We start from the raw sequence: 25,251 nt of genomic DNA, 5'->3' as shown, positions 1-25,251 counted from the left end.
AGCTAGAAGAACCAGTGCAGAATGAATCCATGGCTCAAGTCATGCTGGGATTTACTCACTTCTGACATCTGGTGTTTCAATTGGAGTCTTCCCTCTTCTGTGCAGTCACTGCTGTACTTTCTCTCTCTCGATGTGGTAGTATGCAGTTTTAGGTACATCGGTTACATCATCCTGCTTGACTTTCTAGTGTCTCTAAGGCTCAGGAACCATCTGATGATCTTTTCTTATTCCCACCTCAACTGCAGTCTGTGTTTGATGCTCTCTTCTTGATTGAAGTAAGCAAAGTTAGGACGTGTCTTCTTGTGTTGTTGAAAATCCCCATTCTGTCTTGTTCGGTAGGAGGTACAGATCTGGATGCCTTATGCCTTCACCCGGAGTCTTCGTGAACGTGAGATCATAATCCGAACCTTCAGCGGGCAGAAGTGGAGTGATCTCAGGTCTGCAGTGGAGTGGAAAGGGAAGGTAAACCAACAAGAATAACGGTTTAGTGTTCTGAAACCTACCATGGTTCACAGGTGTAAAGGGAGCATGGGTTTGTCATGAAGTGGCGCTCAAAATATCTCCTCTCTGTATTGGCAGGACATTTTCTAGAGACTGCAGTTTACAACACCTGATCCTAAGCATATTTACTTGAAAATTCTGCACTTGAAGTTTGAATGATACTTGAGATTGGTGGCCTTTCCTGGCTTATGGCTTGCACATTATTTGATGGAGTCTGTGCTTTTTATACTGTCAAGGCTTTCAGAGAAGATCTGTCTGTGAAACCAGTTTGGTGTAGTGGTTAGGAGTGCGGACTTCTAATCTGGCATGCCGGGTTCGATTCTGCGCTCCTCCACATGCAACCAGCTGGGTGACCTTGGGCTCGCCACGGCACTGATAAAACTGTTCTGACTGAGCAGTGATATCAGGGCTCTCTCAGCCTCACCCACCCCACAGGGTGTCTGTTGTGGGGAGAGGAATGGGAAGGTGACTGTAAGCCGCTTTGAGCCTCCTTTGGGTAGGGAAAAGCGGCATATAAGAACCAACTCTTCTTCTTCTTCTTCTTCTATATAATAGGGTTGGTAGGCTGCAAGGGTTGCTGACATAAATCACTGCCCTTGTTAAAGCACTTTTTTACAGCATCTCATGAGTTGGTTCCCTTTGTAGATGTAAAATATTGTTCTGGTTTAAAATGTCTCTGTTCTTCAAACCTACTAACAGGTGTGTCTGGCATACTGCAGTGTCCCACATTTCTCCTGGTTCTTGGTTGTATCTCGTCTTGTGGTGAATGAATGCAGTGTCTCAAAGGAGGGGACATTGCTTTTTTCAACGGTCAACCCAAACATCAAAGTGACTTTTCCTCATGGTGTGACTGTGGAACCTCGGAGAGTGATGCTTCAGGTAGGGGATCCATCTATAACTAACAAACAACAGCATCCCAGAAACCTAGCATTCTTTCAAACAACTTTCATATGATTAGCAGTAAACATCACTTCAGATAGCATATACTAAGAGGCGAAGGTGGGACACGTGGGGGGGGGGCTGGGAGGCGCTTTGCGCCTCCCAACTGGTCAGTCCTAGGGCAAGGGGCCAATCAGCAGCCGCACGCAGCTTCGCACCTCCCGATTGGGCCCTCTGTGGAGCAGTTACAGATTGTGCTATGGTTTTAAAGATAGTTTTAAACTTGCAGGGAAGACCGGTTTAGAAATTAAATTTTTAATAAATAATTGCTAAAACAATTTTCTGCTATTCAAGATTTGCAGGATTTCACATTGGCATTTTATGGTTATACTAGGAAAAGAGCCCATTGTAAATCAAATACAATGGGTGCTAGAATGTGGGGGCAGAGGGAGGGACAGGGCAGCGCGCGGGAAGGCAGGGCACCTTATTCAGGAGGCGTCCTCGAGGGCGGGCGGCGGCGGCGGGGCGTCCTCGGCTTGTCATCAGGTCTTCATCAGCCATCTTGGATTGCAGGAGGGTCTCTGGCAGCTCCGTCGTCGCTAGAGACGGGAGTCCCCGCCAGCTGTGCTGCACGCGGCTGGCGGGGGCTCCCTGTCCGGTGGCCTGATGCGGCAAGAGGCGCTTCGCGCGTCTCGCCGCATCAGTCCGCCAGACAGGGAGCCCCCGCCAGGCTCAGCTCCTGTCCTTTTGGCCGGGAGGCGGGTAGGGAGGCTCCGCGCGACTGCCGGGGGTTCCCTCGGGCGGTGGCCTGACGCGGCGAGAGGCGCTTTGCGCCTCTCACCGCGTCAGGCCGGGAGATACTGCGAGCCTTGCTGTGCGCGGCTCGCAGTTGCTGGGGCTGGGAATCAGAGGGACCAATCGGCAGGCCCCTCCGATTGTCTGTCCTGAGGAAGGGTCCAATCCGGACCCTTCCTCATCCTGGACACATCCCGCCCCAGAACAGCTTACTGTTTTATTTAGTCCGTGGCGCCCGCGGCACCATGGGCGGTGTACAGATAGGGTCAGTGGCTTTTAGTACTTGTATAATGTCAGGATCACTAGAACAGACATCAGAATTCCCCCCACTGTTTTCCAGGCTTATTGTGACTTGTCAGCACCAGTCATTCAGTTGAACAACTAAATGATTGGTGCTGTTGGTCCTCATTCTGGCTGAATAGCTCATCCTTTCTTCTGGGAACTACACCTAAAATATAAAGAGGTATACCCTTCACACTGCGTCAGCTCCCACTTTATTTATTTGTTTGTTTATGCATGCATGCATGCTTTAATTTATACCCCACTACTCTTGACAATGTTGTCTCATGCGGCTTATAATATAAAATCAGAATACAAAATACCTACAGAACTCCCCTTAAAACATTAAAACCAATACAGTAAAATACCAAATATCAATAATCTCAAGATAGCAGTATAACTGTAACAGGCCCAGAGACCCAACTCCACTGTTCCAACCCAGCCGATGATGTGGCTCCAAAAAGATGTAATGCAAGGGTTCTAACATCAATGCCAACCAGCAGCTTCAAAGTAGGGTGGGACCCACAGAAGGTCCCCTGACTTTCTGGAGAATTTCTCAAAGCATATACTGCTGTTGTGAGGTTTATTTATTGAAATATGTACACATGGGTTAAGGTGGCTTACAGTATTAATCAAAACATTACAACTGAAATAAAATAATTCCATCCCTCCATATGGTGAGGTGACCTGATTAACATACTTTCATTAGGTGGACCTGAGCAGACCTGGATGGACACAGAAGTCTGGATGAGTCCTCTGTCTTTGAGAATCTCATTCAAGACTCAAATACATTCCTAGAGATCCAACCACAAAACCTTCTGGCATGGCCACTGATAACAATTAATGAAATAAAAAGATTAATAAATTGAAATCTGGTAGTGCTCCTGGCAACAATATTATATCCCCAGAGATGATAAAATCAAATATTGACTGGTGGGCCCCAATACTTGTTGCACTCTGCTCACTCATAACAAATCTGTTGGCCCGCTTCCCCATAGATGGGGACTTTGCAGTTGTTCCAGTATATAAGGAGAAAAGGTGAATCCTGTCAAATATTGACCAAGCAGTCTCCTCAGTATCATATTAAGAGCTCCTTGACTAGTGAGACCAAGAAAACATATTGATGTCTGTTCCACTATAGACCAGTGCCTGATCTTGTGGAGAAGTATGACTCTAAGCCTAATGGGGCACTTCATGCTGCCTTCAGGGACTTCAGAGCAGCATTTGACAGTATCCCCACTAATAGGCTTTAGGCAAAGCTTGAGATTATAGGAGTGAGCACTTCTGCGAGGTTTGACTGCCTCGGCAATCACTGAAGTCCGAGGAGGCCAGCGGCATGGAGAGGAGGGGTGGTGCCGGCGGTGCACCAGCTGGCACCTGCACGCAGGTGCAGAGCTCTGTGCCTGCATGTGGCCGCCGATGCCCCTCCTCTCTGCGCCACTTGGCTGGCCGCCTTGGGCTTCGGTGATCGCTGAGGCAGCCACACCAAAGCACTCACCCCTACTTGAGAACCTCTTAACAGACTGAAGAATTTATGTACTTATCCGCTTGCTGCATGAAGGAAATTTCCTAAAAGTAAGCTGCTCTTAAAGTATCAGCCTTCCCAACCAACATTATCTCTGTTTTGCTTGGGTTCAACTTCAGCCTGTTCTGTCATAATCACCTGATTGGTTCAAAGCAAAGTACTTGATCAAAGCCAAGATGGAAACATCTGGAGTCTTATGGATTGATTGAACTTCTATGCTGCTGCTCCTAGACCAGCTAACCCGCAGCTGATTACAACATAGCTAAAAACAATAAAACTTGAAGACAACAATAAGAATTCCCTCCACCCACCCCCTTACCAAGCCACCAAATTTCTGCCATATGTTCCTGGGAGGATGTAGAGGAACAAGGTCAGAGAAAAGGGGCCAGATCTTCCACATCCTGACCTAAACCAAAAGCCTGGTGGAAGAGCTCCATTTTGCAGGCCTTGTGGCAGAGCCCTCAGCTCTTCTGGAAACTCATTCCACCAGGCAGGGACAATGACTGAAAAGGCCTGGCCCTCATTGAGGCCAGGTGAACTTCATGAGGGCCAAGGATCGCGAAACCATTTGTACCAAAGAGTACAAGGCCCTGCGGGGGGCATAGGGGGTCCAATGGTCCCTCATATACATTGTGCCCACATCACAGATGGACTTAAAAGTTAAAAACCTTGAGTTTGATCCAGTATACAACTGGCAACCAATGCAGCTGGCTCAACACTGGCTGGATGTGGGCTCTCCATGTTTTTCGCACCAGCTGAAATTTCTGGGTCAAGGACAAGGGAAGGCCTGCATAGAACAAATTACAGGAATGTAGTCTAGAGATGACCATCACATGGATCACTATGGCAAGGTGTTCTTGAGTCAGATGGGGCACTAGTAGCCAAGCTTGACTAAAGTGGACAAATGCCAGCTGAGCTACCTTGGTGACCTGAGCCTCTATTGGAAAGGAGGACTCCAGAATCACCCCCAAGTTCCTAGCAGAGTGCAAAATCTCCAGTTGTGCCCCATCTAGGGTGGGTAAGCACACTTCCAGATCTGTCCCTTCCCTACTGAATCACAGGACCACCGTCTTGGGTTGAATTTTAGTGGGCTTTTCTTGAGCCAAACCATCACTGCTTCCAAACAACTGGCAAAACTTTCTGGGTGGGCATTGGGGTGGCCATCCATCAAGATATAAGATATAGACCTGGGGGTGGGGTCTTTGGCTGGCCTGACATAGAATAATAAAGTTGGAAGGGTCATCTAGTCCAACGCCCTGCACAGTGCTACTCTCCTCACTGACCAGAAGCAAACAGGTATTGACAGGAGAGTGAGAACTGGGTGGTTTAATCTCCCCTTCATACTGGCAGGATATCAGCAGGCACAGTGGATAGTCATGAACAGTTCACTACGTGTGTGGAATCCCATGTTTACCCATTTTTTTTAATGCAGGTGTTGCCTGTGCCCAAGGAGGAGCTACTGGAGATCACAGATGACTCTGAGACTCTTGCCAGCCCTCTTCTTTGTCTGTCTCAGAATTCCACTATGGACTTCCTCCAGCCCATCAAAATTCAGCTCCCACTGCCTCCAGGAGTCACAGGTTAGTCTCCTTCTTCAGGAACTGCAAAGCAGAAGCACTCCTTGATGGAGCTGAAGTACTTTTTCTGAATTATGCATACAGCAGATCAGTACAATTACAGGTGGTGCGGATTAAATTAGTTTAAGAACTTAAAACCAAGCATATAATAGTCTGGCACTGAACTGCAAACTGTGAGGTCAGACTTCTCCAATCCTTTCAGGACTTCACAAAAACCATGGATGATGAAAAGTGAATGAGCTCTCATCCACCTTAGTAGGTAGAGTGATGAACTAAATAAAATATAGACTCTAAAGACTTGTAGATGAGTGTTTTTTTAAAAATCTGTTCAAAGGCCTAACCTTGGATCGGTCTAGGATACATCTTCTGCATGGTGACTGGAATGCCCAGAACTGGAATGACATCACAGGCCAAGTGGTGCTGGAGTTCACCCACCTCTATGCTTTGTTTGAAGTCACCCACTTTTCCTGGTGAGTTGACTGAGAACATTATCCATCCGTAACAGCACTTAAGTAACTATACTTTCTCAATGTCTGCTTCACACGTCTGTGTGTCCATACTATTTGTACTGTCTTCTGCTGGTAGGATGCTGGAGAAGGGTTCCTTAGGAACCAGAAGACCCTGGCAACTAATTAATTAGGGTTGAGCAGCAGGATTGCCCATGATCCTGTGATGGGCATTATATGCAAGAGCAACTGCCTGGCTCAGTGTCTGGAGCATGGGCGGCAAGTTGGACACGTCTCCTAGGTATGGCTAGGACTTCTCGGGCTTTCTGTTTTTAGCAATCCTCTCAGGTTAGGGCAGAACTGAGTGAGGGCTGCTGGTTCAAGGTCTGGCTATGTATGGCTGAGAGAAAACTACTGATGGACATTTCAGGTCAGTGGAGTGATCTGTTGGCATGGCTTCTTTGATGGACTCCTCTGCAGAAGCCCCTGGATCTAGATGCCCATGGTTTGATGTGGCTGTTGGAAGCATTAGAGGTCTGTTGAGCCCCCAGATCATATTAGGAAATTGGAAACTGTTCTCAGACCATCCTGTTCGATCTCAGATGAGTCGTCTATTCTAGAGTTCAGCCCTGGAGGGGGCTTGACAGCCTTCCCTTTCAGCTCATGGATAATGTAATGTGTGAAGTGGTTGCCTCATGTGGATGAGACCTCATTTGAACAGTCCTCCTTCAGTGTGTGTTTGTGTGTAAATATATATAGCACTGTTGTGAGGGAACTATTTTACTATTTTACATTCATGCATGTTGTATCTTCATTACAAGTGAAAGAATTACAATGATAATCAGTTGCACACTCCCACTTTTCTCTCAGGTATTGGCTGTGGTATACCACTAAAACATACATTAGCGGCATTGCCAGAGAGGTATACAGAAGATTGCGCATGTACCAGGTGAACTTCATAGCGCTACAGAGGAAGAAAGATCCTGAACAAGTCTTGTTACAGTGTGTCCCAAAACACAAGGTATTTGCAGCCATTATTGTGTGTATGTATGCATATAAATACAAACAATAAACACAGCTTGCATTTAGCGAATATAGAAATGTTCCTGGGTGCCACTGGTAATCCTTCATTCCTGTCTTATCAGGAGCTGCTGAATTACATTTTGATAAAAAGCCTGACAAAGTACCCAGACCTGAACCACCACACTTTGGTTTTAGGACATATTCTGACAAAGTGATGGAGCTCAGGATAAGAAGCAGAGCAGAGTCTCAAGGTCAGAGAATGGAGCTCGTGGAAATGACATAGGCAGCTCTCGATATAGCAGTCAGAGAAGCTGGCTTGCTAGGAGAGCAGCATATATAAATTGAATAAATAAAATAAATAACAAAAACAGAACCTTTGGGGGCATTGAGAGCAGCAGTGAAATCTAAGGTGAGTCCAAGATGGGGATTGGGTAGTCATCACTCGTGGAGAGAAATGTCATATCCCTTTGATAGAAGCTTAATGTGTGGAAATGGGCAACAGATGCTTTTCAGGGCATGAAGGTAAAAAGCATTCTATTGATGTCCTATTAAAAGCGACAGGCCGTTTTTCTTTAGAAGGTTGGCCAACCCTAGAGGGGCCATCGAATAGCCTCCTTGAATTGCAGCCTGTCATTATGCAAGTCCATTCTGTTAAGCAAAACAACAGGTATGTTCACTACCTATTTGGATTGTAATAACTGGAATGTAATGCTGAGAGTGTTCGGACCATTTCTCTCTAGGCCAGTGTGGTGTAGTGGTTAAGAGTGGCAGCTTCTAATCTGGCAAGTTGGGTTTGATTCCCTGCTCCTCCACATGCAGCCAGCTGGGTGACCTTGGGCTAGTCACAGTCCTAATAAAGTTGTTCTCACAGAGCAGTCCTGTCACTCCCAACAACCTGACAGGGTGTCTGTTGTGGGGAGAGGAAGGAAAGGTGATTGTAAACCACTTTGAGATTCCTTAGAGTAATGAAAAGTAGGGTATAAAAGCCAAATCTTCTTCTTTGTACCAGCACCATGCTTTTCAGCTGTGTATTTCATGAATTCAGTTTAAATTAATTTATGCAAAATGATCTGCTCCTACCTATTCTCCTTCCCTATCTGCCTCCTTTTATCCTGCCAACATTCTCTGGAATAATTTGCACACAGGGTTTGTATGACTTGCTTGCATTCCTCAAGATAAATGGTTTGGCTGCAGGTGAGAGAGAGAATTAAGGCCAACAAAATGGAGATAGAACAGCCATGGTAACATGGAAGTGAGAACAGCACACACAGTGGAAGGGAAGGGAGGAATCAATGTCTGGTGTAATCTGGTGGTTGTAATGCAGTGCGAACATCAACAATCTCGACATAGGCATTTAGTTTTGTATTGTATGGGGGCTCCTATAATTTGTGCCATGGAAGCAGGAATGGGAATGTAGAAAGGAACATTCAAATCTAAGCAGGTCTTCAGGAAACTCTCTTCTTGGAAACCTAAGCATTTCCACTGAAACAGTGTAAAAAGTTACAACATGAATTGGCATTACAAATTCATGAAGGATATTCCCCCCCCCCCCAATCTCATAGGTTGAACCTGTTTTGGAAAAACTCCATGGTCGATACCAAGGCCCTGAACCATCGGATGTGGTGGAGATGTTTGAAGGAGAACAGTTTTTTGCAGCTTTTGAAGGAGGCATCAACATTGATGCAGGTAAAGTGCAGTAAAGCTGGCTTGTACCCCCAAAAACCCAGCACTTGTTCTAACCTATTATTAGAGTCTAACCTATTCTGTTGACTTTAAGGTGCTTACCAAATGTATCTCCTTTAGTGATCAGGGGTTCCCTGGTTGTATCTGATGGATGGAGCATTGTCTATTTGTTCTGCTGGACTCAAATTCAGTGATCAAGAGCACTCCAGGTGTATACTGCACACTACATTATTCACCTGGCCATCTGAGTAGCAATGAGGGTCATGGCGACCATGCAGCAGAAAATATGAAATTCTACTGCACCAGATCATATGCGCTTTTGCTGAAGAAGTATTCCTTAATTTCTGGTTTGGCACTAAAAGGAAGTTCTTTCCTTAAAGAAACCTACATGGCTTGTTGCTGCCCATTCACTCTGATGGTACTGCTTGGAGGCTCTAGCTACATTATTTGTATTGTCTAGTTCGGTGGTCCCCAACCACCGGGCTGCGGGCCTGTGCCGGGCCGTGGCTCCCTGCCTCCGCAGGGCTGCGCCGGCCCACGCATGCACGTTTGCACTATGTGTGTCCGCAAACGTGCATGTGCGGCACTCCTGCGCTTGCGCGCATGCGTTGGCATGCTGTGCATGAGCATTTGTGGCCACACATTGCGCAGGTGTGCATGTGCGACCGGCCACACATGCACGGCATGCGCAGCCGGGCAATCGCCCTCCCCACCGCCGCTGGGCCACAGCCTGAAGAAGGTTGCAGGCCACTCTAGTTGATACATAATGCTGCCATTTGCCTGTTTACTGGGGGATGAGATACAGGCTGCCACCTGTATCAGTGGCAGCAGCAGGTGTAGTGAATATTATTTGTGGTAGCACTGCTTGGTCCTGTGAATATTTTTTGTCAAGATGTTTGGGAGTCTCTCGAGTCCCCTCTGTTCTTTAGCTGTCTACTCCAATTAGATTTGGATCCTGTCCAACATGCTGTGATACACTGCTTGCAAAGCTCCCCTAACCTTTAAAGGGCATTTTCAGAACAAATACCCAGTCTGCCAACACCTTTTGCAAGCTTTTCGACTTGATCCAACGCATGGTGGATTAAGGTGACTGTTTTATGTTTATTATCTCCAACCTAAAATTAGACCGCCCAGACTGCATTGATGGAAGAATTTCATTCAGCTTCTTCTCTCACTTGAAAAATGTGAAGGAAGTCTATATTACTTCGGAAATAGACAGAAAAAACAAAGCTGTGAAAGGGCAGGTACATGAGTTTAAACATTTTACTCTCTTCAAGTTATTCCACAAAATAGGTAGTAAAGTGATATATCGCTTATATTAACAAATCCATAACTTTCTTTTTATGGATTTCCTAATTATTCATTCAGTTACCAGGGCTTTTCATCTTCTGTGTTTCCCTGGATATATTTCAAAAGAGAAGTATAGATCAGTCATATTGAGTCATTGATTAACTGCCACTGATTTCTCTGAATTGTGCTCCATGTAAGTGAAAGAATCTGGATGCATGTAAAAGCATTTCTGCAGAATCTGGCACCTATTTTTTTCCCCATGAATCCCAATTTAAAAAGCAAACAACTCCCCCACACACCCCAAAAAACTTGATTTATTTCCCATTATGATAATGAAGATGCATTTGAAGACAAGCAGACACTAAGTACAAAAGGGGGATGTGTTCCTTTTTCATGGCCTCAGTTATCTCCCCTACCCCGATAAGCTGGGTCTTTCTTGTATTTCTGCAGTAATTCAGTGTTCGGTTTACAATAATCCGTGCAAATACAGCTAATTCCAGCAAACCAAAAACATGGGTGACAAATTATGCTGAGTGACATGATTGTGTGCCAGTTGTCAGTTGGCTTATTGACTAAGAAAGTGTAGCTTGAATACTTAGGAATGGGAAGGTGGGTGTAATTAGATGCCCTCAACTACCTTAATCCAACATACTAGCAAAAGTGGGATAAAATGCTAGAACTGGTGATGAGTTATTAATCTGAAACTGTAGGTTGTATCCCAGATGAAGGTTCTGTCATTAACCAGGAAAAATACAGTTCTTGCCCAAACGGATTTGCCTGTTGTAAACTCACACACCTCATGATACTACTTTTGTCAAGGTTTCCTTTTACCGTGGAGCTGTTCCAGAGAACATTCCTGAAGAGGCTACCAAAAAGAGGAAAAGCCCCAACTCCCTCTGGCTTGCTACTTTGCCTATGAAGCTACCTGTAAGTTGGCATTTATTCCTCAAAGGGCAATGGAATGGGGAATTGCATTAAGTTGCCATCTTTCTCTTCCCACCTGTCTCTTCTGTGCTTTTTGCAGCATTTTATGCCAGAAAAAGACAAACTCTCTTTTCTTGATATCATATGTAGTACTTTGCATACAAGTATGACCAGTAAGAAAGACAGCAATCCTTATGTCCTGACTGATTGGGGGAAAATGTGTGGCAAAGCTAGAAGGATTGCATAATACTTGTCAAACATTTCAGCAAGGAAAGTAGAGACATCACTTTTCATTTTAAAAAGTTGGACCACTGAGGCAGTAATGACAATTTAGGACTCTATCATAGGGAATATGATATATTTGCATGTCTCTAGCATCCATAGGTGAACAAAACAATTAAGCAAAGCAGGGAACCTGCAAGGATGCATTGGGGGGGGGGGCGCTGTGCCTTCCACTGGTCCTATTTGCCACACTATCACTGCTTCCCCTCTTCCTTCAGAGTCCCCACACCTTTCTCTTTCCTTGCTTCTTTCCCTTCCACCTACTTTTTTAGTTTCCCACTCCTACCTGCCACTTTTCTTCCAGCTGTTTTTTCTGCCTCCAATGAAGCTTCACTTTCCCCCTATTTGTTCTCCCCTTCTTTTGCGTACTTGCCCCCATTCCCCAAGTCTTCCTAGACTTCAAAGTAAAGCTGCAGTAGCCATTTTGGACTAAGGCGGCAAACAGATTTGCCTAAACAATCCAAAATTACTGCTGAGATCTTTGACATTAAATAATGTTTAGTTTTATTTTTTCTTTTTAAAATATAAGATTTCAGTGCTGATCTAATGGTATCCCACAGATTTGTAGAAACATTTCCCTGTCTTTACCTAGCCCTGCAGGTTTTTTGATCCACTCTGAAGATGATTCATATTGGACATGGTTCTGATTTTTTCCATATTGCTTTCTCACTCCTCCACATGTAGCCAGCTGAATAATCTTGGGCCAGTCACTGCTCTCTCAGCCTCACCTGCCCCACGAGGTATCTGTTGTGGGGAGATGAAGGGTAGGCAATTGTAAGCCACTTTGAGACTCCTTTGGGCAGTAAAAAGCAAGTTACAAAAACCAGCTCTTCCTTCTCTTCCTCCTCTTCCTTCTCATAAGGGGCCTCACATCTAAATCCCACAATGAAAATCTGCTTTGTGTCAGTCTTCCCCTAAGCAAGCCTGCTGTTCTCTTTTCTTTAGGGCACAGAAGGCAAGAAAATGGACATATGTCAGAATGTGTGAAAGAGCAGTAGGCAATATTTAATTATATGACTACATTTCTCCTATATTTTACTAAAGCCCTGTTTTTAAATTATATTACTAATTCAAATATTTTGCCTTTCATTCTCTACCACCATAGAGATTTTCTCTCCAGGGATTCTGTATAATAAGAAGCACTTTGCATCTCTTCCCATTCTCATTGCCTGGACATGTCTTTGGCTAAATCCATTTAATGATGCTCCACAGTCTAGTTAATGGTGACAATGTTATCGACAAAGGGAATGTGGAATTTTCATTATTTCCTGATTAAAATGAAAGACAGAGAGGAAGATTGTCTACAATAATTGTTGGTGTTCTGATTGGGTTTCAAAACCCCTGCTGAGCCTGGAGTCTGATATTTTTATGAGCTAAGAAGGGAAAGATTGTACAGTCTCTGAAGGATTAGCAGCTAAATTGTTCGGAGGATTATTCTCCCCATTTACAAATTTAAAAAAGAACCACAGATTACTTCCTAGGGCTCCTATGGAAGACCTCTGAGTGATGACTAGTTTTATACCAAGTTCTATGATGATGGGGGGAAATGTCCCACTCACTGAAAGCAGTAGCATTTTTCCCTTGAGCTGTTGACTGTCCATTTAATTTTGGTCTTGCAGCGTTAAGTCCTGGACTTGGAAGACTTGAATTTTTATGTGCAATAATTAACAGAATAACTGTTCTGTCTCACCAGAAACTGAAATCTCAGGGTAATGATCTGCCTGCAGCCAAAAATGGCTTCTCCCTCCCTGCTCTGAATTTGGGGAGTGCTGAAACTGGTTACTTAACACAATCTAATCTGCTTGGCGTTGCGGGACGCATCGGAGCTGAATGGAAAACGATTGGCTTGAATCTGGGGTTCTCCTATCAGCAGATTGAGCAGATAAGATACAATAACAGGTGAGACAGAAAACATAGGAACTAAAATGAGGAATGCATTTAGAGTCCTTTTTTTTTTCTTTTTTTTTTTGCTAAGAGATAATTACGCTACCCTGAATCCCTATTCTGCTCCCTCACGTTCTCAGTGGTTTAGGGTATAGGATGGTATCCTTAGGAGTTTGTTAGTGGGCCCATGGCTACTGATGGGGGGTGGGGGAACTGGGGACCCAAGGCAGCTGGAGGGACCCTGAAGCCACCATCATGCTGCGTCCATCCAAACATCTTTACAATTATTTCCCTTTTTGATGCAGTTCAGGCAGTAGCCACTAACGGCACAGGGAAGTCTGAGCAGAGTAAAATGCATTAGTAGTTAGTGTGTAGCAGCAAGGTAAAGCAGCCCTTATCCTCTCCTTTCCTTAATTTCTCTCCCTCTTTACCTTACTTACCACATTCATTACTTTCTCCTTCCATATAATTTTTCTATGTCCCTCCCGCCAATTTTTTTCAAGTCTTGACTTCTCATCCCTAACAGTACATTCTGTTGGGGATATGAGTATTAGAAACAGGTTGCTTAAGAGCTCTATTATAACATGCTGTCTACCTGGGCATTCTGATTCCCTTTATTTTTGGCATTGCAACTTCCATCATCATCCTGGAGTTGATAGCAAGTTTTCAAACATGTAGCATTATTTTCTGATGTCTAAAATTGCCACAGAGATCCATAGCTTCCACTGCAGAGAGCAGAGGGGGTGTCTCACCTGGGCCAGGATATTCACATGCCTGTCAGTTTTAGCCCTAGAATTCTAACAATTATCTTGAAACTGGTGGCCAGTTTTTAATCTTCTAGCTTTATTTTCTGATGAGTTATTAGTTATGCCTGCTATAAATGGACAGATGGAAAAGCAGACTGAATCTTTTATTAATATAGATTCATGGTAACATCAAGCAAAGTGCTTGGTTTTGGATCAGGGTCAGGCCCAGGTGGAATCTTTGTCCAAGGACCCTTTATTTGTTGGTTTGTTTGTGTGTGTATGTATTTATCCAACCCCCCCCCAACCCCCCCCCTCCTCCACTCTCTTGACACCTCAGGGCATAGATTTCCAGGAGTGCTGACTATCTTTTTAACCGAGGAATGGACCTTTGATCTTCTGTGCCCCGGCCTCAACCAGAGACCTGGTGGAAGAGCTCCGTTTTACAGGCCCTGCAGAACTGTGTAAGCTCCTGCAAGGCCTTCAGCTCTTCTGCAAGCTCATTCTACCAGTTTGGGGCCAGGACAAAAAGGCCTTGATCCTGGTTGAGGCCAGGCAAACTTCCCAGAGGCTGGGAATCACCAGCAAATCACCCACTTTCTGGGGGCTGGTAATCACCTGCAAGGAGCATAAGGCAATATGGGTATGTGGGTCTCAGACCACAAGGGGCCTTGAAGGTCAATACCAAAATGTTCAACTTGATCTGGGCTGCAACTGGCAGCAAATGCAGCTGCCTCAGCACCGACTGGATGTGGCCCCTCCAAGGCGTTCCTGTGAGGACACAAGCTGCTGCGTTTTATACCACCTGCAGTTTCCAGGACAAGGACAAGGGAAGATCAGCATAGAGCGAGTTGCAGAATTAAATCTTGAGGGTGACTGTCACATGGATCACTGTGGCCAAATGACCTGGGGTCCATAGGGTGCTAGTAGCCTTGCCTGGTGAAGATGGAAGAATGCCAGGTCCACTACTCTTGCGCCCTTTGCCTCCATAGCAAGGAAGGCATCAAGGATCACTCCCAGATTCCTAGCACAGGGTGAGGTTAAGATGCACCCTGGCTAGGTTGAGCAATTGAGCTTCCTGATCTGCCCCCTTCCTTCCCAACCACAGGACCTCTATCCTGGAGGGGTTGAGTTTCAGGTAACCTTACTCTATCCACCCAACTATGGTTTCCAAACATCTGGCAAATATATCTGGGGGGGGGAGCCTGGACAGCCCTCCATGAGGAGATAGTTGTGTGCCATCAGCATACTGATAACAGCTCAGCCCAAAGTTCCAGACCAGCTAAGCCAGAGGGCGCATAAGGATGTTAAATGCGTCCACAAACCCTTGTCCCTTTGAGGCAGTGGGCAAGAACTCATGGTCGACCACATCAAATGCAGCTGACAGATCTAAAATAACGAGAATGGCTGAAATGCCTCTATCCAGCTGGCGCTGAAGTTCATCCAACAAGGCGACCAACACTGTCTCCACCCTGTGGCCAGGATGGAAGTTTGAGTGGTATGGGTAGAGCACCTAAGTTTCCTTCAAGAATGCCAGGAGCTGGTCCATGGCGGCCTTCTCCACTATCTTGCCCAGAATCACAAGATGTGAGACTAGGTGGTAGCTGGACGGGTCCTGTGGAGCCAGCGATGGTTTCTTTAGCAAGGGCTGTGCCACCTCACCTTTCAGAACCTCAGGGAACTCTCCTGTTGACAGGGAATGATTGATAATATCCATGAGAGGGTCTGCTTATCTGATCATCGCTCCTGCAGAGCAACCAAGATGGGCAGGTATCAAGGGGGCATGTGGTCATGCTCTTACTGAGCCCAGCAACCTGCCCACTTTGGTTTAATGAGAGCCGCCTGAAGCCATCAATCATCACCTCCTGTGGTGGCCAACGGGCCTCCAGTTCCCTTTCTGTATCAGTCGTGGCAGGAAGTCCTGGTGGAGCGACAAGCTCACTAACAGCGCACCTTCAAATTCCAATTGACTAAGATTTTGACAACATTCCTTATGGGCAGTAAAGAGATTGAACTTCCCTAAACAATTGGGCTGGGCAAGAACTCACAGATGCAATAAGGACAACATAAAACTCACATTTAGCCTTCTTAACCGCCATCTCATACCCCTTCATAAGCATGCAATAGGATGTTCTGTGGTGGTTCTTGATAGCTTTGAAAGGCCTATCTCTAAAGCAGTCATTCTAATTGTGTCCATCAATATGCATGTTAAAAGATTATGTACATAAGACATGTTTGCATAAATTTAATGGCTTCATTTTTGGAGAATTTAGATTCCCTTTTTCTCCCACTCCCCTGTAACAGGAATGCAGAATGAAGATGTTACCATAATTGGGTGCTTAAAAGTATGTATATCAACCAAGGACAGAATAATAGGGTGTACAAAACAAAGGGTTGTGAGTTTCCAGTCTTTTTTCCATTCATGAGCATAAGGACTTTTAGAGTAGAAACAGAGACTTGCTTAGAATTCTGTCGATGCTTCTAGGTCTAACAGTGTGTATTTTGCTTTCTTGTGCAGTTTTGAACATGCTGAAATTGCAGAAGCTGCAGTATGAATTAATGAGTTGCAGTGGTTTTTGTTGTTGCTATGGAAATGAAATCGATTTTATTACTATAGTATACTTTAGCATCTTGCTACAACCTATCTAAGAGCCTCTTGTGGCGCAGAGTGGTAAGGCAGCAGATATGCTGTCTGAAGGTCTGCCCATGAGGCTGGGAGTTCGATCCCAGCAGCCGGCTCAAGGTTGACTCAGCCTTCCATCCTTCCGAGGTCGGTAAAATGAGTACCCAGCTTGCTGGGGGGTAAACGGTAATGACTGGGGAAGGCACTGGCAAACCACCCCGTATTGAGTCTGCCATGAAAACGCTAGAGGGCGTCACCCCAAGGGTCAGACATGACTCCGTGCTTGCACAGGGGATACCTTTACCTTTACCTTTACAACCTATCTAAACTGCTTGGATTATACAGAAAGGTTGAGTGTAAATACATTTCTTCTAATGGGTGTATGATGCCCTTTTGCTGCTCCCCAATTGTTTTTTTTTTCCAGGGAAGACCTCAGTGCACAGATTCTGGATATGCTCTTTTCTTGGGCTCAACAAAATATAAGGACTCCCAACTGCATAGACAGACTGATCAGCGCCATGAAGGAGAGCGGCCGCCAAGACATAGCAGATGAGATTGAAGTCATCATCTCCCTGGGAAAGCAGAAATACAGAGAATCCATCCAGAGAGTGGGCCTGGAGCAGTGCTGAAGGCTCTGCTATTGCCATCCTGTGACTGCTGTGTGAAAATCTCCTTTGACTTACCTGGGGCTGCATTCAGCAGTAGATGCTGTCAGTGGAAGGCACTCCTGTTCACAGATGTTCTCTGCCACACCCCCTCCCCCCAGCAGTACCTTACAACTCTGGGAAAGCTGATTCCTGGGATCTCAGGATTCAAGTGGAGCATAGCTGTGCCCGTCAAGAGGCTGCAGGGGAAGAGAGCAAAATCAGGTCCCGTGGTAAGCCATAGGCATGCTAGGGGGTGGTTCAGGGATTGACTGCAGGTCACTTCAAGGGCTGAGGCAATTCATAGGACCTTTCTGATTATGTGCTTGGACTTCGTTGGAACAAGTATGTCCTGTTGAGTCTGGAATTGACTCTCAGTAAAATGAAGACATTCTGCATCCTTAAATGTTGCCAGTTGGGTCACTTTATTATATATATTTATTTTACTTCCTTTGCTGGCTCGTTCCTCTGTTTGGGGGGGGGGTTTCTATGGTGGGTGGTCCCATTCCTGACACTTAGCAGCAAGCCTGTAAGCTGCCTGCCTGGTCATCTGTGGTGAATTAGTTTTCTCCAAGCAAACATAAAAGGAAGCATTACAAAAATTACAAAAAAAGTAAGTTTACTGTAAGTTTACTCCTGCCTTTGGAGACTTCTTTTTCTTATGATTCCTTTGAATTCTTCACACGGCATTGAACTCCACATGTAAATCCATTATAATGGCATTTAAGGCATTGTTTAAGAAGGAGAGTTGATTCTTATATGCCACTTTTCTCTACCGGAAACAGTCTCAAAGTGGCTTACAATCACCTACCCTTTCCTCTCCCAACAACAGACACCCTGTGAGGTGGGTGAGGCTGAGAGAGCCCTGATATTACTGCTTGGTCAGAACAGCTTTATCAGTGCTGTGGCGAGCCCAAGGTCACCCAGCTGGCTACATGTGGTCACCCAGCTGGGGAATCAAAACCAGCTCACCAGATTAGAAGTCTGCACTCCTAACCACTATACCAAGCTGTGCTTTAAAAGTGCGTCCATTGCAAAACCAAAGCCTTGCTCAAATGAGCTTTATCACTCTGCCTGGGCAAGGCCCATAATGTTGTGGCATGCCAGGAGTGTCAAAACTGGTACAGCCAAAGTGAGGTCCAATAGAACCTTGAGGCTAAAAGCAGCTCTCTGGGAGAAGGGGTTGTCAGTCCCCCCACCCCTTCAAATCCATCTTTGAAGTTATCAACTTTGAGACCAGAACTGAGGATATCAGTTCCATCAGCATCAAAGACTGGGGCGGGGTTTCTCAACCTTTTTCCTGTTAAGAAACCCCTGAAACATTCTTCAGCCTTCGAGAAACCCTGGATATGATGTCATCAGGCCATGGCTCCCTGCCACGCCCCTGGAAGTCACATGTTTACAGTGTGCAGTGTATTGTTAATAAAATAAAATGCTTGTTAAATAAGAATTTAGTTTCATTTTTGTGGGAGTAGTATGCTAAACAGCAAACCTTGCCTGAATAAAACAAGGAAGCATTCACTTTAGCTGTCATAAAGTCCACCATGCAAAGCAGCCGTTATCAGGGGAAATTATCTGTGATTTTGAGGTCACTTGTAACTTTGGAAGCTCTTCAGGCACCATCAAGAGGTTGGCAATCATAACAAGACCTGAGCATATATTTTCTCAGGGTCAGAATGGCTGCCACCCCCACATCTCACGCCCCCCAATAAAAAAAGCCTCAATGGCCTGCCACTAAAGTGGCAAAGGCCTGATTCCCCCCCTAGCTTCAACCCAACTGGAAAGCTTCTGAAAAGGCAACGGCCCAATCATGCCTCCCCTCCCCCAAGAAAGCCTCCCAAATGCCCACTGTTGCCTCCCTCACCCCCCTCCAAAAAAAAAAAAAAAAGCTTCAACCAAGTACAGAAAGCTGAGCTTACACTGCAGGTGACGGACACTAGGTGGCAGCAGCATATCTCCAAACACCATTGAGACTGGCATTAATCTGATTTCTTGGCTGAGTCAACTCCATCACTCAGCATGCAATAAAAAATTCAAGCAGCCTTGTTTAGCAGTAAGATAAGCAGAGTGAATTATACTGCCCCCCCCCCTCTTACTTACAGGTGGAATTATGCATTGACAGCTGCTTCCATAATTGCTGTATAGGAAAATCTGTAGGTGATTACAGAGTAACCCTTTTGCGGCTACCACTGATGAAACAGCAGCAACAATTACAGCAACTTATTAGAAAATCTAAAACACTTTATAGTTCATACCATAATTTTAAGAAAACCCATGGGTTTTGTGATACTTAAAACAATACCATTAACCAGTGGGTTAATGGTATTGTGTCTCATTGTCAAAGGAACCTTCAAGATGTGAATCTACTGGGTCCCGCCTCTGTGCACCTGAGCACCTATCCTGAGGCACTGAGCCAGATATCAAATGTTACCGCTTTGGACTTTACTTTCCATTGATATGAATGAATTGACATCCCCATATATAAATACAAAAATAGGACTGCAGCTTAAGAGGCCTTCCATGTTATAGTGGGTCAAAGTTTGTTTCCCATATAATATAATGAAGGGGGAAGGGAACAGCTAGAAAAGCATATCTTACACATTGATTTTCTAAAGGCAAAGTAAGCCATTTCATTGCATTTTTCCTATTTTCATGAATTTCCTATTTTTACCTTATACACAACATCCTCATTTAAATTATTTATTTTAGCTTTTGTTAACCACCACACCTGGGCCCTGCTGGATCGTGGCAGCTTACATATAGACATAAAACCAAACAAATACAATAAAGTTACAATACAAATACTGGTAGCAGATCCCATTTATACCCACCCCCTCCCACTCTGTACTCGGCAACAAGCCCTTACCACCACCCCAGCCACTAACCCAAGGAGGTAACTCATGTACAGATGTTTGGCACATAGGGCCAATCCAGGAAGGGACCCGATCTTCCTGGCCTGGCCTCAGCCAAATGCCTGGTGGAACTGTGATACTCAGGGCCCTCAGGTCTTCCAGGTGCTCATTCCACCAAGTTGGGGCCAGGACTGAAAAGGCCAGGCGTGTTTCCTGGAGACCGGGAATAACCAACAGATTCAAACCTGCAGAACAAAGGGTTCTGTGGACAGCATAAGGAGACAAGTGGTCCCTCAGATAAGCAGGATCCAGGCCGTGGATGGCCTTGAAGGTAAGAACCATGACCTTAAACTTGATCAGGAAGCTAACTGGTAGCCAATGCAGCTGCCTCAGCGCAGGCTGGATATGGTTCATCCAGGATGACCTTGTAAGGACCCTAGCAGCAGCATTTTGGATCAGTTGGAAGTATCCGGATCAGAGATAAGGAAATGCCCGCGTAGAGTGAGTTACAGAAGTCTAATCTGGAAGTGACCATTGCATGCATCACTGTAGCCAAGTGTTCTGGAGACAGGTTGGTTGCTAGTAGCCTCACCTGGCTCAGGTGATAAAATGTCACTAGGGCTACCATAGTGACCTGAGCCTCCATAATAGGGAGGCATCAAAGATCACCCCCAGATTCCTGATGGTAGATATAGCCATAAGCTGCACCCCATTCAGGGTGGGTAAATGCATTTCTGGATCCTGCCCCCTTTACCCAGCCACAGGACCTCTGTCTTAGAGGGTCTGAGTTTCAGGCCACTCTGCTTGAGCCATCCAGATACTGCTTTTAAACATCTGGCGAATGTTTCCGGGGAGAGTATGGCTGTCCATTCATCAGGAGATAGAGCTGGGTGTCATCCGCATACTGGTGACTCCCCAGCCCAAAGCTCCGGACCAGCTGTGCCAGAAGGCACATGTAGATGTTAAATAATATAGGGGCACCCCACAGGGAAGTGCAAAGGGGTGTGATCATTTCTCCCCCACTGCCACCCTCTGTGTCCAGTTCTGGAGGAAGGAGACTAGCCACTGTAAGGCTGTCCCTCTAATCCCCGTCCCGACAAGGTGGTGCGCTAACAGCTCAGTGATCGACCACAACAAATGCAGTTGACAGGTCTAAAATCCTAAGCTAGCTGTTGAACTATGTGAGGGGAAGAATTTAGTATCGCTTTGATCTAGTCATGATTTTCAGCACAGGAGTTTGTAATGGTTTTAAAAAAATGAAATGCCATCACCTTCATCTTCTTTTTGGATTTTAAGCTTCCCTTTGTAAGGAATGGTTTCAGTGCACTCGTTTTTTTGCTTGCCTAAAAAAGGAATTTATTTTTGCCTTGAATAGGAAACCTTGGTAACCAACTCATGTTGGCTGAACATGAATTCTTTCTTCAAACACAAATACTAAAAAGGAAGTGCCTCCCTCCTGCCCGCAAAATTGAGAGCTGCTTGGACAGGCTTTAATGGCAGAGACTACAGGGGGATACTGCTGCAGAGCTTCCCTCGTCTCTGGTACAAAGATCCACCCATTATGCAAGTTTTGTGTTGCTTTACTGTGATCCTGGGAAAAGCTGAAAATAACCCTCAGACAACGTGCTTATTTTAAGCGGATTGACACAGGCACCAAGAAGATAAGGAAAAGGGTCTATCTGATATCAGTATATCATGCATGTATATGACAGGTTACCTATAGTACCTGTAATGTATTGCACACACAAGCATGATGGGGGCAGTTTTGCAGCTGTTTTTAAGGCACTTTTACCTAGGAATGAATCAGTGCTTCCCATCTACGCCTAGGATAGAGACGACGGAGGGCTTTAAAATTACAAGAAGATCAGGTGTAAGGCTACTCACTCAACCACAGTAATGACCCATCATGTAAACACCAACAGCTACTGAAACTGACAAGCTGGTACAGCATCTACACCAAATGACCAGGTCAAAGAACATGGCTGTATTCTACCCCTCCATTTGTTTTTTTAAATTGTAGCTGGCCTGCCAAAGAGTTCTGGTGAGCTAGAAACCTTGCATACTGTTGTGTGTCACTGAGTTAGTATTAATAAAATAAATTATATGGGCTGTGTTCCATTATGTAAACATTCTTAGTTTTTTAAGTCTCCCCCTCGCCCACATCTTTTGAGTTCCTTAAAAGTAAATCTCCCCCTCCTAAAGTAAGAGTGCCTCAGTCCTTCATTGCATGTGTACTGAACCATCGGATGGGCTGGGGCCATTTTTGCACCAAGCTGTGAACGTTATTCTGCAATATTAAGGATGTTAAGACCTGGATGTCCTGACCTGGATGGTCCAGGCTTGTCAGATCTCAGAAGCTAAGCAGGGTCAGCACTGCCAAGTATTTGGATGGGAAACCTCCAAGGAGCAGCAGGGGCATGATGCGGAGGCAATGGCAAAACTAACTTTAAACATAACTTGCACTGAAAAACCTGCAAGGTTGCCATAACTCAGCTGTGACTTGACGGGGCACTTTCCACCTCAAAGGATGTTTTCATCTAGAAGTCAGCAATCAGGCTAACACCTGCAAATGGGGATGTGGCCACTGCTCCATTGCAGGGTAGGGGGAACAGTTTGCACATTTTTCTGTAATTTTCTAGCTACATTTTGAAGGTCCCAGCATGTGGTTTGAAGGCAGCTGAACAGGTCTCAATCTGGTTTCTCTCTCTGACCGTTTACACACTGGAGGTTTCAGGCCGAGGTGCAGGCTGGAGTTCTAGTCATGGCAGGTTGCCCCACCACTTCCTGCATCCACACGGGGGAGCATTTGGCCCGGTGCACCACATCCGCCCCCAATTTGTGCTTCTGCACAGGAGCCGGGGCAGTGAGTTCCCAGTGCACAGTGTCTGTGGAGCACCCTAGAAACTACTATGTGGAGTTTTCATAGTGGAAAAATAGATGTCAAAATTTGACTTTTGACATCTATTACTCAGATTGCTAATACATACTGGCCAATGGACTTCAGCACCCAGAATCATTAACAAGACCATCTGCTAGAACAGGATCATCTCAGGACTAGGAAGATTTTTGTCCCACTAGATCTTCCAACAGTTTTTCAAAGGCTAAGGGTAGCAGCTTGGACTCATTGCTAGCACTGTTTTATAGCACTGTAAGTTGTCTTGAGTTCTCCAAATAAGTAATACTTTATTGTTTAGGGCTGCCATAATTACTTGTGTACTTACCTATTTAGGGCCATTCCACACCCAAAAAATATAGCGAAAGGATTACCTTTTGCAGATGCCATATTTTTGGCATTTCTCATGATGTCGTTGTCAACATCCAGCATCCCAGCAGCAAACTGGTAGCTACATCCTCAATTTTAAAGTGCTAGTTGGGGAATCGCATAAAGTAGATTCTCCAAACTCTGTAGCACGAGCAAGAGGAGAGCAACCAGCAAGGCACAAGCCAAAGAAATGTGTGGAGCCGAAGTAGCGCTATCTCCGCCTCCAGTGCCCGCCTATGCACCCACCTCCCTCTGTCTTCTCCTGGAGACGGAGTTTAAATTTTTTTTAAGCAAACTGCCTGGAGCAATGAATAGGCATTAAATTATCCAGGCAAAGCAAAAAAAAATTCCCCCATCAGTTAACACACAAAACATGCCTGTCTAAAGTCCTCCCACAAAAAAAATCAGGCTCAAGATTAATTTTTAAAAGGTTCAAGGCTCATGATTGCAAAAGGGGTGGCATTAAAAAAGCACTATGCATCTATGATCAGATGGATAGGTGTCTCAATGGAGAAGTTTTACTTTAAAAAAAATAGCTGGCATTGCCGGCCCTTTAAAACATGGAAAAAGGTGACTGGCTGCCTGGCTTGATTGACTGGTGGAGGAGAGTTGCATGCAAAGTGCATTGCTGTCTTCCGCCATTTCAAGCAGATGTGTGGAGTGCTAAGAAGCACGAAAAGGCAGAGAGGAGAGCCAGAAGGTGAGGAATGGTCAGGGGCATGATTTTTTATAATGTTATGCCATTGCGTTGGCGTAATGCTAATTTTTTAAAAATGTGCGGAATTGCCCTTAATGTATGTTTTCTGTTTTCAGCTTCATTGCTAGACATGTTCCCATTCCTTTAGATACATGTATTGATTTAGATATTTATGCTCTGTTTTTGTTTCCAGTGGTGACTGAAAGCGGTTTGCATTATCATTCTTCTTCCATTTGATCCTCACAAAAACCACACCATGAGTTGTTAACTGAGAGAAGGCCCAAAGTCTCTCAGGAAGCTTCCATGTCAGAATGGGGATTTGAAACTGGGTTTCCCAGATCTTAGATTGACCCTCTAACCACCATGTTATACTGCCTCTCATTTCTTCTCACTCTTTGGTGTTGACACACCTCAAATATTTGCAATAATTTTTTCTCTCTAGGTCACTGGTTACCAAAGTGTATCTTTCATCACACACTAGCCTTCAGATCACTGTTCCTTGCCCTCTGTTTCCTGGGAAATGCCAGGCAGTGCTTATTCTTCAGCACTCCACATACTTTTAAAGAGTAGATAATGTTCCTGACTGTGTATATGAAATCACATCCTCCATTAACACTCTTAACCACGTTCTGAGCCTTAGTCAGCCTGAATATGATGAGGTTTACTAGCTCACTAACTTTTGAAGATTAATTGGGTTTGGCACTTTTAAATTCTGGATTTTGGTTTTATTTTTGTCATTATCTTTTTATGTTAAGATAGCATTGGTCTTCGGCTATGCACACAAGATAAATAAGTTTTTTTTGCCATAGAAAAGCAGCCTCAAAGCTATTCCATTAGTATCATATTAAAATGTATCTCTGGCTTGATCATTAAAGATTAAAGCTGATGGTTTTTCCCTTTGGTATCATGCTATTGTTTTGGTTTAGGCGTTTTGTTCTATTCTGGTAAAATGACTTAGAAGGGGAGTATGCATTTTGATAAAATTAGAGATGAAGATAAATAACTATTACCTTTTATGTGCCCTATATGGAATACTGCCCATTTCATCTTTATTTTGACTTAGGTAAAACCTGAGATCTTTTTCACAAATTAAACTAGTTCGCAGAGTGTGCTCTAGTATATCACCATATTAAGACTGCCACATTTTACAACTGTAGCTTCCACCATTATTTTTTATCAGTAAAACCTTTTTATTTTTCTCCTTGGTATTAAATATCCAGGCTGATCCAACACATAAGAATGCAACTTTCAGGTGGACCTCGTATTGTTGCTGGTGGATTTGTCCTTCTATAACAGAACTAAAACCATGTAGCTATAACAGACTATGAAGCATTGTTGTTTT

At 44.8% G+C, this 25,251-nt stretch overlaps 1 protein-coding gene across 2 annotated transcripts in view; it reads left to right on the top strand.

The window, feature by feature from the left end:
- Positions 1–18,530, top strand: part of PIDD1 (p53-induced death domain protein 1) — a 35,705-nt gene extending 17,175 nt beyond the window's left edge. For both annotated transcript variants that reach the window (XM_077321396.1, XM_077321395.1), the window contains 10 exons: positions 340–462; positions 1,201–1,380; positions 5,412–5,559; positions 5,891–6,026; positions 6,873–7,023; positions 8,588–8,711; positions 9,834–9,952; positions 10,818–10,925; positions 12,898–13,103; positions 16,879–18,530. In XM_077321396.1, the coding sequence (XP_077177511.1) occupies positions 340–462; positions 1,201–1,380; positions 5,412–5,559; positions 5,891–6,026; positions 6,873–7,023; positions 8,588–8,711; positions 9,834–9,952; positions 10,818–10,925; positions 12,898–13,103; positions 16,879–17,083 (1,500 nt within the window). In that variant the 3' untranslated portion in view covers positions 17,084–18,530. The remainder of the gene's footprint in view (positions 1–339; positions 463–1,200; positions 1,381–5,411; positions 5,560–5,890; positions 6,027–6,872; positions 7,024–8,587; positions 8,712–9,833; positions 9,953–10,817; positions 10,926–12,897; positions 13,104–16,878) is intronic.
- The last annotated feature ends 6,721 nt before the right edge of the window (positions 18,531–25,251 follow it).

The sequence above is a fragment of the Paroedura picta genome, chromosome 2, assembly GCF_049243985.1.
Source record: "Paroedura picta isolate Pp20150507F chromosome 2, Ppicta_v3.0, whole genome shotgun sequence".
In the NCBI taxonomy this organism is placed as follows: domain Eukaryota; kingdom Metazoa; phylum Chordata; class Lepidosauria; order Squamata; family Gekkonidae; genus Paroedura; species Paroedura picta.
The sequence above is the reverse complement of the archived record's forward strand: the minus strand, read 5'-3'. Positions and strand labels throughout refer to the sequence as shown.